Raw genomic sequence first — 17,029 nt, 5'->3', positions numbered from 1 at the left:
GTTAAAATATGTGTAGTTTTCAACATAGTATCTAACCATGAAGGAGCTGAGTACCAAAGCTGAAATTTGGTGTATAAGTAGATCTAATATATCTGGTTAACTGGTGTAAATTTAAGAAAGGATTTTAACTGTCCACATGACGAACCATTAATGGGAAACATAGGCTTTTTTCACTTTTTTAGGGCTGGTCCCAACTTTGAATGGATGCCATTCCATTTTAATTCATTTGATCAGCCTGTGCATGCTTGTGGCTAGAGACAACTACCTATAGATAATATATCTGTAATTTAAGATGTATACACTCACTCATGTGGACACAGGGTGACATTGAAAATCACAACAAAATTGCATCGTTAAACAAAGTAACTATTTTGAGTGCAGATAACTTAAAAAAAGAAGGGATAACAGTTAATATGATATTTGTGTAATATGGTGGAATATAAGTTAGAATACCAAGTTTGACCTTGATAGCTATTACCAATCCAGAGTTAAAAGCTTCCAAAGTTGGAGGAAATTGTGTTTGCGCATCTTGAAGTTCCATGCCCCTTTTTTGGGGCGTCAATGTTTAGGAAACTACATATCTAGTAGGGTTAATCTTTTGTGTATGTTGATTTTTCACATAGTGGATCATTTTTAAGAAGTTTCATAAAAATCGGAGACGGTCGACCTGGGACCCCTGGTTGATTTGACACGGAATTACCATTTTCTAAACAGTTTTCCACCCTGTTATTGAGGATATATTTTACCCCCCTCAAGCCATCATATGTTTCTCTATTTGTAAATAAATTTTGTGTTTATTTCTTCCTCTACCTAAATACTTTATGTAAAACAACAGTTTGCTTTCAAAGAAAATATAATTTTATATGTTTTTTTCCACCCTCCTGTGCTCTGAGATGTATTTGAGCACTATAGTAAATGTATATAATAATATTATTAATTTAATTGAATGCCGGAATGAATGTTCACAATGTAAGTACAGTAGAACCCCTCATTTACGAACCCCAATTTTACGAATTCCCGATTTTACAAATGTAAAATCATGTCATTGTTGTCATAAATAAAGTTCCTATTTCATGTACAAAACACACACGGCGTGTCAAGAATTAATCGTTAGGCGCGTGCTGGTCTTAGACGGTTTGCTGTACACTATCAGCGATCTCTACTACAATACAAAACGCACATAGTGCGCTTTGAATACACCGACATTCAACACGGCAATCAAACCTCATGTCTGCAGCCTTGAGAAAACTCCGCCCAATGCGTAAGTTGTCGGCATATCGATAGGCACATGATTTGTTCAGTGGAAAATGTTTGTAAACAAACTTGTTCAAGTTTGTTTACGAACATTGTCCACTGAATAAATCATGTCTGTCTTAGCCCTAACTCTTACGTAAGAGAAAAGAGAAAATAATCTTCGTAATTAACCCACCTACCAAATTTATTTTAACCAATGATATTCGAATAAATTTCACACGAGAGATTACTGTGTAACGTATAGGCCTACAGTCACGTTTAAGTTCGATTTATAATTTTAATTAAAAAGAATTTTATTTGTCAAATTTCACTACGTTAATCTGCCATTTCATTATTTTCCCCATAAAATAAGACACTGACACCTACATTTTCTTTTTAACTTTATTATTCATTACATAAATGTTAATGTAGGCGTAGAACAATCGTATTGCATACAAAAAAGGAAATAAAGTCCAAGCGCCGTGTCTACAGCCAATCAGCGCTCTTCTTTTAATAAGTGAACCCCTGGTTTCCGGGTTATTCTGTACAGGTATTTATTTGATGCCACAAGCACATACCTGTAGATCGAGTGAAAAACGTTGTTGCGTTACTTGCCCTGTTGCGGGGGTGTGTTTCTTCGTAGGCTAGAAGATAAGTCATATAGGCCTATTAATAAAGTTTGTATACACATTAACAAGTATGTATAGTACTGTACATTTATGATCGTTATTTTGAATTTCTTTCGAGCGCAAGTTGGAGTTTTGGCTCCAATCTAACAAAAATTAAGTCCAGGCCTAGCCTAGCCCAGCATATCGGTAGTGTAAATACATAGGAATTTCACACAACCCTGATTTTACGTACAAATGATTTTTACGAACGCCTCTGGGCCCGTCCCGTACGTAAATGGAGGGGTTCTACTGTACCTCCGTGTCAGCCCGCCTTTGGTCAAATTTACCTACGTTCCGTGTCATTACTTGATGACACCGCCTGCTGATTTTCGGCTGTATATAAGCAGATCTTTGTTGAAAATGATCAGTCACATGTACATTGTATTACGGTCAGCATGAAATCCTACCAATGATCGTCGACTAATTAAGAGCATTCCCAGCATTAATGACTCCTGTTACTTTTTAACATTTGTATTTTCTTTATTAGCCTTATGAGCACCCTGTGAGGACTAACCAGATCCCTCGGCAAGTACCTGAACAAGTCTGGTATCTGAACCCCATGCTAAGGTAGGCGTTTACCAATCATCACCATTATTGTGTGCTGCATCAAGTGCAAATTATGTATTTTTACCCACTGCCTAATAAGTGCTTTATTTTATTCTTCCAACACACAATTTTTACTGGTTGGTCAGTTATTTTTACTGGTAAAACTGACGGCTAAAATGGTTTTGGGAGAACACTGCCCTTTAGTTCAATTTTGAAACCAATCGTATGGACCTCCATGCCCAAAATCTTATCAGTTTTTGTAATTATGATGTGTCTCTGACAGATACTGGCGCATAATAAATCTTTTTATTATTGTTCAATGTTTTTTTGCAGTACATTGATGGCTGGTATACTCCCATTTGGTGCTGTCTTTATTGAACTATTTTTCATCCTATCGGTAAGATATGTACTTTATTTTTGAAGTGACAATTCTTATTTCTAATCAAATAAGGTAGTGAATAATACAGGTAAAGTTGGGATATTTCTTATTGTACAGTATATAATTATTACATTATTTTTTTATATCATTGGCATTGTGCTTAGCACAGGTTAATTTTAATGCTAATTTGATTCTGTTTCTAATTGTTTGTTTTTAAAGGTATTTGGTTACAGTACTGGCCAGTATTATTGCAAATTTTAAACGTTGACAACGCGTTGACGTTGACAACATGTTGGCCGTTGTCGTTGAAACTGTTCACTGAACTGTTTGTTGAAAGCTCATAAATTGTTTATTCAGAATTCAACACGAAGTGTTGTATTAACAGTTTCTAAATAAATAGGCACTTATAAAATAGATGTCTGTTTATTACGAACTTGCATTGTAGTAAAGAAATAAGGTGATTAATAAAAGAATTTTTATGGTCAATAGTTGGAATGGAGCCGTCAAGTTGTAGGAGAGCCTAGGCCCAGACCTGAGGTTGTCGTGTACGATGTAAGCAGTATGGATACTCCAAGAAATAGTTCAATAATAAAAGAAAAAACAAAAAGAAACAAGAAAAAAAACCAAAATGACTCACCAATATATCTCCTCGAATAAATCTACTAAATACATTAGGCCTAATTTTAGGCTTAGTGCCGCATAGCATAGGCCTATACCTACAGTAGACCTTGTCTTCAGATCAATCCTACATTATTGCCTCATTCCTAGGCAATGTCATTTTCCTGTTGTGTTTACAATACAACCTAATCTTCAGTTTGAAAAAACGCCCATAGCCAACTACACCTTTATTTATGGGGATTAACATTATAATATTGACGAATAACAGCCTTGTGAAGAAGGCATAGGCTAGGACTATGTATTACAGCGTAGGCCTACACAGAATATGGAGAAAGATGAAAATACCCATCGTCTAGTGATCTGCTATACGACATCAGCATTCTAAAAAAAAAAAAACATGCCAGAGGTCCTCCAGTCAACAAGGTCATTGACATGTTAACAGTATCAGTCCAGATGATGTTCGTTTTCAACGCAACGCAATGCAACGACAGTGGGTAAAATGCGTTGTGATTTTTGCAATCATACTGGCCAGTATGTATCTGCTGACTCTGTTATTTACTCTCTCTAGGTATTGTACAAATAAAATAAAATAAACACCCTTTTAATTATATTGAGGCATTATGTAAACTGATAACTGACTCCAGTATGTAGCGTAGCATGACTACAACAGATATTAATCTCCTGAAGACGATTGAAGCAACTCGATCGAAACATTGCAACATTCTCAACCAACAACAGTTCTTTTCAGAACTATCTATGTGGTGTACCGCAAGCATTAATATGTATTATTACTTCTTAATGCAAACCTTCAAACAATATTAACATAATATAATTATTTGTCATTCCTTTCCAGCATAGGAATGTCCATAATATGATAACAAATTCTGAATTACTTTCTTTTTCTTGTAGGCAATTTGGGAGAATCAGTTTTACTACCTGTTTGGTTTTCTGTTTCTGGTGTTCATTATCTTGATGGTATCTTGTGCTCAGATTGCTATAGTCATGGTATATTTCCAACTATGTGGTGAGGTAAGCAACCGTACACAGTATACCAACTGCAGAGAAACATTAATTCCAGTTGCATTTTAAAGTGTTTATATTAGGGGTGGAAATTTAACATTTCCAGAGTTTTTGTAGAAACCTTCCTTCATGCACTGATTTTATACACCGCTTGATACTCAGTTTAATATTGCTTTTTATAGTTAACCGGCATCACGCCGTTGCAAGAAAGGGTTTTTCTAGCCAAAGATGGTGAGGCGGGCAGCACATATAAGGTTTTTATTTTATATTTGCGGACTGCAACAAAATTGCAAGAGGCCGCATAGTCAGGGCAATCTATGATTTTAAATGGACAAAATTGCAACAAAAGGTTTTCTTAGCAGATATGGTAGGTAAATATCTATAAAACAACAATAAAAATCAGCCAAAATCTGACATCGGGAAATGAGTTTTTTAAGACAGAAAACAGCGAACTATATTTTGTCTTTCCTTACACAGTATGTTAAACGGTTTGGCTAATTAGCATATGAAATTCATGTCTCTGATTGGTAGAAAGTCTGGTCATCCATGATCAAGGTCAAATTACTTCATCTTGTTTACGTTTTTGCGTTGACTTCCTGGTACGTGTATCCGCGGCTGGGCGCAGCACATGGGGAGTGTTCCTAGGCCTACATTTCATATAATTTTAGTTTAATGTTATTGTTATATGTATTGGATTTTTTTCCTGAATATTTTAAGAAGCATAAAAATATGTTTCTGATGAGAAAGAATTCTCTACATTTGTGACAGGCCTAGAGAGACCTAACAGCTAGGCCTGGGCCTAGGCTTACTACCCATGTGCATATAGCTGACCAAGGCATACCTCTCACTCACTAGCTAGTCTAGCAAAAGCTGAGCTCAACGACCGTTTATGAATTAGTACAGTAGAACCTCGTTTTTACGTACCCCAGTTATACGAACCCTCTGTTTTACGTACGCCTCGTATGGACGATGACGTCATCAAAAACCCCGAAAATATTCAAAACAAACGGCCCTTTTGAGAGCAACCATAAGTAAATAGAATATAACAATAAACAATAACAATAAACAAACCATACTGCAACGTATTTTCATTAAACAGCAACGTTGATTGAGTCTAATACCGGGTTGTTATAATCTAAAACCACGTGAACTGAGTGAGATGAACAACTACCGATGGTGCTCAAAATTATTGCTTCCTCCTTAGCTTCGTGTGGCAAACCATGGAAGAACTCGTCTGGTCAAATTTTCTACACGAAGCTGAGTAGACATAGTTTCGTACACGAACGCTAATTGGTTGGCTCGCCCAGTGCATAGCACATGGAGCGGAAAGGCTAATTGGTTGGCTCGCCCAGTGCAGCGCACATGGGTTTAGTTTGTCTCAACAGGCCCAGACAACACCACATCTCTGTTGTTTAGAATAGGCATGAAGGGGAATTCCCAAGTTATACCTTTGTCGTATCGGGTAATCTTACAATATTTTCATGTTCTTTATTTTAGTTAAATAAAAGATATAAAGTGATGAATTAATACACTAGACACATGGTTTTATTTGAACACTTTATTATGACATCGTAAAGTGATGAATAAAAACACTAAACACATGGTTTTATTCGTAGGCCTAGAGGCTGGGTCTATTCTAGAGCCTAGGTCTAGCCTAGGTATCATCGTTCGTTCGTACAAACGTTTATTAAGCATTATGTACGTATTATTAGGTCAAAGGTTACCACAAATTTAACCCAACCTCTATTTTACGAATCCCCCGATTTACGTACGCCCTCTGGTCCCGTACCGTACGTAAAATCGAGGTTCTACTGTATAGACCACAACGCAATACATACTGTATTCTAATTCATAAAACATGTAACTGTTGTTCAAGTTATCATTTTTCTACATTCATTCCTTGGGAAGCAGTGCTAGTCACTGAAATCTTTCCATTCTGAATAAAGAAATCTTAAATAAATAGAATGATTACATACACAAGATAATTTTTTTTCTTTAATATACAGTAGTTTTGAAAACTATTACTGGCAAAATCCATCAGCATTATTTATTAGCTATCCATCTCAGAAAATAAATTTGATTTCTCTGAAACAAACAATAACCATGGTACCATCATCGTAAAATAATGAAATTTTCAAAATGTTCAATATTATTTATAGTAGTCTTGGTTATGCAGTACAAAATACTGCAGTATCACTAAAATGCACTTTCTGTAAGCTGAATGTTATGGATTCCTGTGGATTATCAATGTCCTGCTTTTTTGTATAAAGAAGCAAATGTCTGTGCAACTTGTATGCTCTATGCATTCCCACGCATCACATCTCCAAGATATGTCCTAGAAGAAAAAAAATGGAAAATTACCACATTAGTTATAATTAGTTAGATATAAAAAAAAAATTATCTTTACATTTTCTACATGACATTTATTTCTTAAATATAGTATGAATATGTAATTACAAAATAAATGCTAAAAATGCATGCATCAATCACCAGGGGATTATTAAAAAAATGCAAGGGATAGTTCAACATTATCAACATCTCCACAAGTGCACAAACAGTACTGTATGCTAGGGGTAGACAAATTTGTATACTTTTATATATGCATGAAAATGTTGATTCAAAATAACATGATACAATAATAGATTTTTTATGACGGTCCATAATGCAACCATGGATAATATACATTTTTAAGCAGCCAAGTAGTGTTTTAGTTGACTTCACAAAATATGGAGAATGGTTTTGCAATATCAACATATGCTTTGTACACTTTCAGATGGGAGGGAGGGGTACCAAAAAAGATTACAGTTTGTAGTGAAAATGTTTTTTTTATATTACATTCTATTTCTATTTCATTATTACATAAACAAATAGAACTACTGTAAATTTAAGTAACCCATGTAAAATATTTATTTAAATTTACAATACAGTACCTGATATTATTTGAAATATGGGATATGAAAGTATAATTTTAAATATGTCTTATATTGAGAAAAAAGCAAAAAAATTATTGTAAAGTTGAAATGAGTACATATTATGTCTTGTTAACATATACATATGTATCAGTTATCATCTCCCTGGATCTTTGGTCCAATCATGGAAGAAATAAATAAACATGTCCATTCACAGATTCCAATTCGAAATAGTACCATAACACCGGTAAACGCCGGCGTAGGACGTATTGCGCATCGATTGTGTGAAATAGTTCTGTAATATTTTGTTACATTATCCACTTTCTATGTCTTGGTTTTGTCCGATTTTTTGTATGTTTTCCTTCACAAAATAAACTTCAAATACATGTTAAAAAACCTTTTGTTGCAATTTTGTCCACTTTCGGTGGTCTGAAACCGTAGATTGCCTGGACTAGCAGTTTGTCCACCTCAGGTTTATATGTTGATGTTAATATCTTTCGATTTGCAGGACTACCATTGGTGGTGGCGTTCCTTTATTGTGTCTGGAGGCTCAGCGTTTTATGTTTTTCTATACGCAATTTTCTATTTTGTTACAAAGGTAATATTTTTAAAATCTTATTTAAATTAACAGAATTTGGCTTAAAAATGACTTAATTTATCAAGTACGCCATAATTGTTCCTTAAACATATACATGCTTTTAGTACAATTTTATACTCATGTGCCATACATTTTAACTGTGGTTAGCCATTTAGGCCATGTTTCCGCAGGACTTATTATCTGATAGATTATCGGAAAGCAGCCGTTTTGTTATTTTTTGCTGCGGAAACAAGGTCCAAAGTGTGCATAAGGATCAGATAATTTATCGGAAAAAATATCCGAATGCAAAAATAAATAACCTTAGACCAATTTCAAATCACGGTCATGTAAAGAATTCTTTGGGTCCTTAGTTGCCTAGTATCAAACACTTCATAATAAAAAGTGATTAAATTTTTCATGTTTATTAAATTTAAAAAAAAAATGCCGTGACCAGAAATACGGTACCGTATTTCTACTTTTATTTGTTAAAGGTAGGTAAATGGCATTACGTCGCCTTCACCCAATAAAGTGCCAAAATGTGCGTGACGTCATCCTTCAAACCTGGCATTGCAGATCACCCGCTATGAGTGGTGAAAAGTGAACGATGTACTAAGTATATTATTAGAACATGATATAGACAAAACGTACAATACTGTATATGTCATCGTAATAGACGTATGGTTCCACTCCATAAGAGTCATGTTATTTATCTACTGTATACAGTATAGCCATACTGGTATCTTATCAAACAAGGACTGCCTGTACCAAACTTATGTCATAGCCGCATAGGCTAGGCCTCTAGACCTTGCTTAGATTCTTCGCTTGGCGAAGAATCTATGACTTGCTTAAATTTTTCACTTGGTGGCGGCCCTGCTGTAGTGTTAGATCTATCTGTGGTGGCATCAGTCAAACATAATTCCTCCATGCCAAGTCTGAAGTTGTCAACCCCCAAAATCTACTCCCAATATATTCAGTTTTTTAGTGCAAGATTTTTCATGTAAATAGATTAGGCCAAAGCCTAAGCAAGTTTTGTCCTGAGGATTTAGGCCTTGCTTGATATGGTTATAGATACTGTAGATAAATGACATGACTCTTATTAATGAGTGAAACCCTTAAATGCCTATTTATCGATGACAGTACTGTATTTTACTGAAAAATACTGTACTCTTTGCCTAGCTAATCGTATGCTATACATTACATTGTTCGCTATAGAGTCACACTGCTCACACTGCAATGCCAATGCTGGTCTTGAAAGATGACGTCACACACATTTTGGCACTTCATTGGGTATGGTAACGTAATGCCATTTACCATACCTTTAGCAAGTGGAAGTAGAAATACTGTACTGTATCCCTAGCCACTGAGTTAAAAAAAAGGCCTGAAACGGCTGCACTCAAAATCGACTGTGTCTGGCAGGGCATAGGTCTATTTTTACCTATTGTTCATTGTTGTAAAACACACTAAAGAAAGCTAGTATTCTTTTTCATCTTTTTCTCAATCCCTATATAAAAGTACAATAAAACATCATTATGATAGTACATTTCCCAAAGTGAAATAGTACCAAGCGATTTTGTTCTAGGCCTAGGCCTATCCATCTTCTGCCAAAAAAGGGTCACCTGCTGGTCAACAAACCACCGGATGTTTTAATGTTGAACACATTAAATTGTTTTCCATAATGTTGAATTGTTGTCCATAATGTTGCATGATGGGATATAATATTTGGAGGGAATTTGAAGATAATTTATCAGAGAAATTATAAATGCTGTGAAAACACGGCCTTAACAGAAGGGAGTACAGTATATTGTGGTTGTTGTATGCGGAATAAACCATTGATGCTGAACGTGAAGGGCGCTAGTACACTACTAACTTTACCTGCTACATTTTCTTGCTGTCTCATTAAATGTGCGTAGCGTATGTGATGTGTCGTGACAAAATAGGTCTTCTTGTACACCTATTCTTGAATATATCAATTTATATCTAAAGTGATATTTTGCCAAAAATTGGGTTTCAATGTGGCTGCTTAGTTCTGATTTGAATTAACATAAGTTAAAGGTGTTTCGAAGCACATTTTATAAAGCTCCTATTCAGAATTGATATGAAAACCAACACAAAATTTATCAATTGTTTATTTTTAGATATGATTTTTTCTTAAGTATGTTTTCAGAAACTTAAAACTAAAGCTTATACTGTATAGTCATCCTATTTAAATATATCAATAACTCATTTTTCATTTTATGTACAAGAATTATTTTGTCACAAAGTTACAGCTCACATGTGTTTATTTTTAGATACAATTTTTTCTTAAGTACGTTTTCAGACACTTAAAACTAAAGCTTATACTGTATAGTCATCCTATTTAAATATATCAATAACTAATTTTTCATTTTATGTACAAGAATTATTTTGTCACAACAGCTCACATGTGCTTGTTGTAACTTCCCTGCTATACAATTCGTCATTTCTAATTCAAATTACTTAATGTCTTCACAGCTGGAGATCACCCAGTTTGTTCCTGCATTGCTGTACTTTGGCTACACCTTTATTATGGTCTTCACATTTTGGATTGTCACAGGCACTATAGGTTTCTACGCCGCATATTGGTTCATTCGTAAAATATATGCTGCTGTAAAAATTGATTGATTATGTATTTCTTGTTCCTGCTCTGCCCAAAATTAGAAACCTAACTTTTCCACACAAGTGTTGTTTTTCTAAAAACAATTATTAGTTATTTGCTACAGTTTTATCATTCAACCTTCAATTTTTGTGAAGGTAAACTTAAAATAGCCAAGGAAAAAAAGATAATGATTTTTGTACACTGTTAATTGCTTATGATTTCTTTGAAAGCTGATGAGAAATTTAATAGTCTTCTATCCTGTCCACAGTATAAACAGTCTTTACCAGTTGCCTGAGTAACTAAGAATTAAAGGTTGTATATGAAAGCAGGACTAGAGAGAGTAGTCAGGTACATATTCCGTAAAATTTCATCGTATGGATTGAGATTGACTAAATTTACAAGCATACAAAAGGCTTGCAATTTCAGATTAGCTAGATTGAAAATTGTGGTGAAGGAAATCATGGATATATTGAGAGGTTAAATAGCTGAATACAAAACTTTAGATAGATTACTTATCAATAATATTTTATTTACAACAAACAGTTATTACTTTTTGTTTGTTTCAACCTTTATTTTCATCTACACCCTTTTTCTCTTTTGTTGAGCACCTCTAAATGTTTGCCTTGTACATTTTAATTTATGTCACTGAATGTGACAGACATGCAAACACTGAATATATTCTGCCTTAATATAATAGTTATTCCACTTTTGTTATTTACTATCCAAGTATAATAATGTAAGTTCCAAACATGTGTCTCATTGCTTTCATTTTTTTAAACCAAATTGATATTGTTCCCAGGATTTAATATATTAAAATATTGATTTTATTTGTGTGTTAAAGTAATTGAATTGAGTAGAATGATGGCTGGGTCATCGCTGATATACATTCTAGATGTCTGGTATCCAGTGAATATGTAGGGGTGTGAAGGATTTAAAAAAAGCTGGTTTTATAAAATTGTTACATTGTTTTCACTACAATTATGGCCTAGCTTTACCTGATGTAGCTTGGAAGGCTTCTTGCAGATGCAGTCGGACAGGCTCCCTGATTTGACCGGCATATTGATGTTACCAACAGCTGTCCACTATAGCATGTAGTGTTAGAGAATCCGGTCTTAATTTGATGTCATTTGCTACATCATTGGTGAATGTGCCATGAGGAATACCACAAGAGCTGTCCAATAGCTTTTAGCGATTTTAGAGAATCCGGTCTTAATTTGATGCCACTTGCTACATCAGTGGTGGATGGTGCCGCGAGTGGAATACCACAAGAACTGTCCACTATAACTTTTAGTGATTTTTGGAGAATTTGGTCTTAATTTGATGCCATTTGCTACATCAGTGGTCGATGGGCCGTAAGTGGACTACAACATCAGCTGTCCACTAGCGTGTAGCGATTTTAGCGTCTTTTTTATTTTGATGCCGTATGCTACATCGGGGGTAGATGTGATATTAGTGGAATAGTATGTATCGTAGCATGCCAAGGTGGTACCACGTAGCTCCCATGGTGATGGTATGAATGGCATTACCCTTAAAACTTCTGATGGTAGAGTTGTAAGAATGGAACCTGGACCCCAAACTGAGGTTTATTAGGAAGGGAACCTTAATAGCTTTTCTATACTGATGGTAGAGTTGTTGGTAAATTCCTTAATAGCTACTCTACTTATTGAAATGTGATTTGTTATCTCAATGATTTTACTAATTATAGAACTCTGTAGCTCCAATTTCGTGAAATAGTTGCGATGTATAATTTTAAGTTTATAAGTAAGGTTAGATGATGTATAGAGGTAAACACAAACCTAACTTTAATCATATAAGTAACTGATTTGTACATATTTTTTTCTATACAATTACTTCTGAACTAATAAATAAATGAAATAATGATATTTTTGTACAGTAGCATGTAACTCTACTGTATTCTTTGGTCTTTTTGGGAATAGATCCAGATTAATGGGATATTTTTTTTTTTTCAAATTAGCTGTTATGCATATTATACTGCTGTCTTCTTTTATAGTACTTGTATTGTAGACTATTTTTTTCTTTCTTTCTTTCTTTGAAAAGGGTACAGTAATGTGTAAAATAGTCTTGATTTTTCCTAAATACCGTACTCGCGCGAATAAGCGCCCGGGCGCTTAAAATATTTTTTGCACTTTCTGAGGGGTGCTTATTCAAATGGGGCGCTTATTTAAAAGGGGCGCTTATGAAAACAGAGTGGAAATTGTGGGGGCGCTTATGGAAATAGATGAAAATCGAGGGGTTTTTATGGGAAATTATTAAATTCAAGAGGCACTTTTTGGATGAAAAAGATTATATAAGGACATTACGAATGGTGGTTAGAAAAAAAGATAATCGTCCAGAGAAAATGGCTCATGACAAGAATGCATGAATATTTACATAACAGCAAAATAGCAGATGCTAGTGGTTAGCTTGTTGGCCATCGGCCGATTGAGATTAGCAGGATGGCAGGATCATTGTATTTCTTGAAAACTAGATGAGAATGTGCTAAAGGTCGGGAAAGGAAAAAGAGGAGTAGGACTAGGCATAGACAAATATGTAAAAAGAGTAAAGTTGGAAATGTACTGTCTGTCCAGGGATCGGAGCCCTCATCTGTCCAAGAGAAATATCCTCATTTTGGTATTGACCAAGAAGAATGTGTTTCCACTCTACAGCTCAAATCATGCCAACAACCACAGTCCCAGGATTGATTGGATTATTGACTTGCTAAAATCTTATGAGGGGGCGCTTATTCAAATTATAAGGGGGCGCTTTAGGAAATTTTCACGTTCGGAGGGCGGTTATTCAAACGGGGAGCTTATTCGCGCGAGTACGATAATTTCTTTCTTCAAAACAATATTGTTGCAGTAGGCCTATTATAGATCTATGACATTTATTGGCCTTGCGCCAAATTCACACAAGACAAAATATTACACTGAATGCATACCTGATGGTTGTTGAAACAAATATACAACTAGTTTTTATTTATTGAGTGTCGTCTAAAAAACAAACATGAAAACATGCAGTATTTGGTTTTATTAGGTATTTGTGTTAGGATATGTCCAAATATGATTTTGATGAGGCTGCAACAAAATTTACTAAGGAATATGTAGCGATAGAATGCACCCAATTTACTTGAAGCAAGGCGGGCACGTATTGCGTTGTATGATGGTAGCCTGTTAGGCCTAAATGTTTTAACTAAATTTTGGGGTTTTCAATATTGTATAACAGAAGGTATATAAATAAAAAAAGGAACTATAATCTATTAAATGGTTTAATTCAGTATTAATTCATCTGATAAGTTTAAAAATGACTTATAGATCTTGATAATTCTTAGAAAGTCTCACCTCAAGCCTCGACTAACTAAATTAATCTGCATTTTTTTAAATTTTCACCAAACTATAATACATCATCGTCCATGCTCAGAGCAACTAGTGGAGACAGTTGGCCAAGCTGGCGTAGAATACTAGTTGAAGACAATTAAAAGCAAAACCATGTCTACCCAGTCTAAAACTCCTTAGAGAGTTTTGAATGGGTTCTAAATGAATATTTTTATTTATTTATTTATTTACACTCTCATTCAACTAAAACTAATAACCAATTTTAACTGGACTCTCTGGATTTTGTGCCTGTTATAAATAAAGACACTTAAAGGTCTGGTTAGGCCTATGTGACAAGAAAAATAAAAAATCACTGTCAATAATTGATCTAATATTCTGACTCCGGAACACGTGGAGACACGTTTTACCAGGGAGTTGTTATAGTGACACTATAACAACTCCCTGGTTTTACCAAATCAGCACAATTTATTAATATCCAAAACTATTATAAATTTACGGTAACACGTAAATGCTTCTGATTTGAGAGAATCTCGACGTTTTGAGTAGATTTCTCTATTCGGCTGAGAGTAGTCTATTCGAAACGTCGAGGTGGTCGAGGTGCTCTTCAACAGTTATTTACTTATTACTAATTTAGGCTGTTTAGTGAACGAGGTGGCGCCAGGATTTAAGTTTATCTCCGACCGGGAAGGGGGAGGGGGGTTGGCACTCCCTGACGAAAACGTAAGTGCGCTTGGTCAGGCGTCTCTTGAAATTTCTTGAAAGTGATCCATAGGACAATTAGGGGTTATTTAATCGCTTTTAGAGTCTATATAAATTTTTCTTCTCCCGACGAATTGTGTTGTTCTCCACAACTGGCGCCACCCCTGCCCCATAAAGAAATACAATAATTTAAATCAAACTACACAGGACTATATCGTAAATAGACATTACTCTATAGAAAATCTTATTTCATAATAAATATAACTACTATACAGTATAATTTAACATGTTTACAAATAATCAAACATAGTCCTATGCCTGTAGTTGTAAATATCAATGTTCTATTAGCTATAGGCCTACATTTAACACCTGGTATGTAGACCAGTCCATGGATATATACCAAGAATTGACTAAATAATTATAACTGCTTTAAGCAATCAATAAGACCAAAAGCAAACACCACACGAGACTTACTGTTATTAAAAAACTTCAAACCATTCTGTAATATTGTATTAAGGTTCAATAATATTAACTTGTTGAACCTGTTGAATATCTCAAACTTGGTTTCAACATAGCTTTACACCTAAATGGGTTTACTAACTATTGATAGATTATTGGTCATTCTAAAGTGACAAGCCTTCACCCCTGGACAATTGGACATTAACATTCCCTCCATAATTGACAGTTTTAAGCCCAGGTTTTGAAGTTTGTAACCATCTTAATTATAGCAACTTTCTGGTAAACAAGTTATTAAATCATGGAGAAAGAATTTCTCTATGATCCAATCAGAAACTCTAAAAGTGTGGGGTGACTTAATCTAGACACACATGCAGTACCCACATCACCGAATCACGTTATTAATGTCTCATGCCTAATATGTTAAATTCATTCATACCAGACTGTCTTTTATTTCAATTTCCACCGTATTTCAAAAGATAATGCATAGCATATATTATACCCTGTGTATTTACTTTAGTAAATATCATACAGGCATAGGCCTATGTATTTATAATAATCATATAATTATAGCAACAACAGCAACAACAAGAACTAGACTTATTTACTATGTCTGCAGAACATATGGCTTTTCTCATTGCTATAATGAAAAATTAAGTTGAAATTGCAACAAAAAATAAGTCCTTAAAAAGTATAAAAGTTAAGGAAAAAAATACTTATAGTACTACACAAATTATAAAGTAAAATGAAACTATGAAAACTAATACCCCTTTTACATTGCAAGCAAAATTCCGGGCGTAACCTGGGATTTTCCAATATAAGTTCCCAACTACCCCGACGTTAGTGAGATTCGAACTTATGCTGTATATTGAGAGACTCGTAGCCATTGTGTGCTCATAGCGATTCAGTGACTGAAAGCAAAAATTGATTGTTCATGCATATCACGGTAGTTTTGAGTTTAACACCTGCAGCAAAATTGCGTTTATATGGTTTAATAAACTGTCCAAAACAATCTTTAAATGGTCCTCATAGTTACACCCTACTGCGGATCGATCGTCACCAAAATTTGATCATTTCTTCATTTCACCATTAAAAACTATTTCAAAGTTTCATTTTCATTCATTATAACTGGGACGTAAACAATTTAAATGACCCAAAAATTTACACCCTAACCTGGTTTGTCCCCAAAAATTAAAGTCACAAAAATTTAATCATTTCTTCACTAGACCTTGACAAACTATTAAAGAGCGTTCCATTTACACCCATTGAAAACTGTTTAGAGATATTTAGGTCTTGGACGTCAGAAATTTAAATGACCCTCATATTTACACCCTCAGTTGGATCATCCCCAACACAATAATTTCTTTCTTAATTTCGTTAATGTTTCCCGAAAGTTGTATGCAGATTAACTGATCCGTTTTTGGAAATGTGTTCTGGGACGTTTTCTTATAAAATGATCTTTATATCCACACCCTACTCCGGATTGTCAGAACAATTTTATCATTTTTTTACTAGACCTTGACAAACTATTATAGAAAGTTTCATTTAAACCCATTGAAAAACTGTTCAGAGCTATTTAGTTTTGGGACGAAATTTAGATGACCCTCACATTTACACCCTCAACTGGATCGCCCCCAACACCTAATGGTTTCTTCTTTGTAAATTGGGTAAGCTTTCCATTCAGATCGGTTGATCCGTTTTTTGAATATCTAGTCTGGGACCTTTTCTTTGAATAGTCCTCAAATCCACACCCTACTCCGGATTGTCACAAAAAAATAATGATTTCTTTACGCTGACAAACTGTTATAGAAGAGGGTTTCTTTTCTGCGAGTTGCGAGTCACAAAATGCAAGTTGCGAGTTACAAAATGCGAGTTGCGAGTCACAAAATGCGAGTTGCGAGTTACAAAATGCGAGTTGCGAGTCACAAAATGCGAGTTGCGAGTTACAAAATGCGAGTTGCGAGTCACAAAATGCGAG

At 34.7% G+C, this 17,029-nt stretch overlaps 1 protein-coding gene across 1 annotated transcript in view; it reads left to right on the top strand.

Moving 5' to 3' along the window:
- Positions 1 to 12,460, top strand: part of LOC117107090 (transmembrane 9 superfamily member 4-like) — a 34,166-nt gene extending 21,706 nt beyond the window's left edge. The window contains exons 14-18 of the mRNA XM_033248623.1: positions 2,389 to 2,468; positions 2,781 to 2,844; positions 4,354 to 4,473; positions 7,882 to 7,971; positions 10,441 to 12,460. Coding sequence (XP_033104514.1) covers positions 2,389 to 2,468; positions 2,781 to 2,844; positions 4,354 to 4,473; positions 7,882 to 7,971; positions 10,441 to 10,590 — 504 coding nt within the window. The 3' untranslated portion in view covers positions 10,591 to 12,460. The remainder of the gene's footprint in view (positions 1 to 2,388; positions 2,469 to 2,780; positions 2,845 to 4,353; positions 4,474 to 7,881; positions 7,972 to 10,440) is intronic.
- Positions 12,461 to 17,029: the final 4,569 nt, after the last annotated feature.

Source organism: Anneissia japonica, unplaced genomic scaffold (genome assembly GCF_011630105.1).
Source record: "Anneissia japonica isolate Jap-2015-1 unplaced genomic scaffold, ASM1163010v1 scaffold1726_len428862_cov177, whole genome shotgun sequence".
Taxonomy (NCBI): domain Eukaryota; kingdom Metazoa; phylum Echinodermata; class Crinoidea; order Comatulida; family Comatulidae; genus Anneissia; species Anneissia japonica.
The sequence above is the reverse complement of the archived record's forward strand: the minus strand, read 5'-3'. Positions and strand labels throughout refer to the sequence as shown.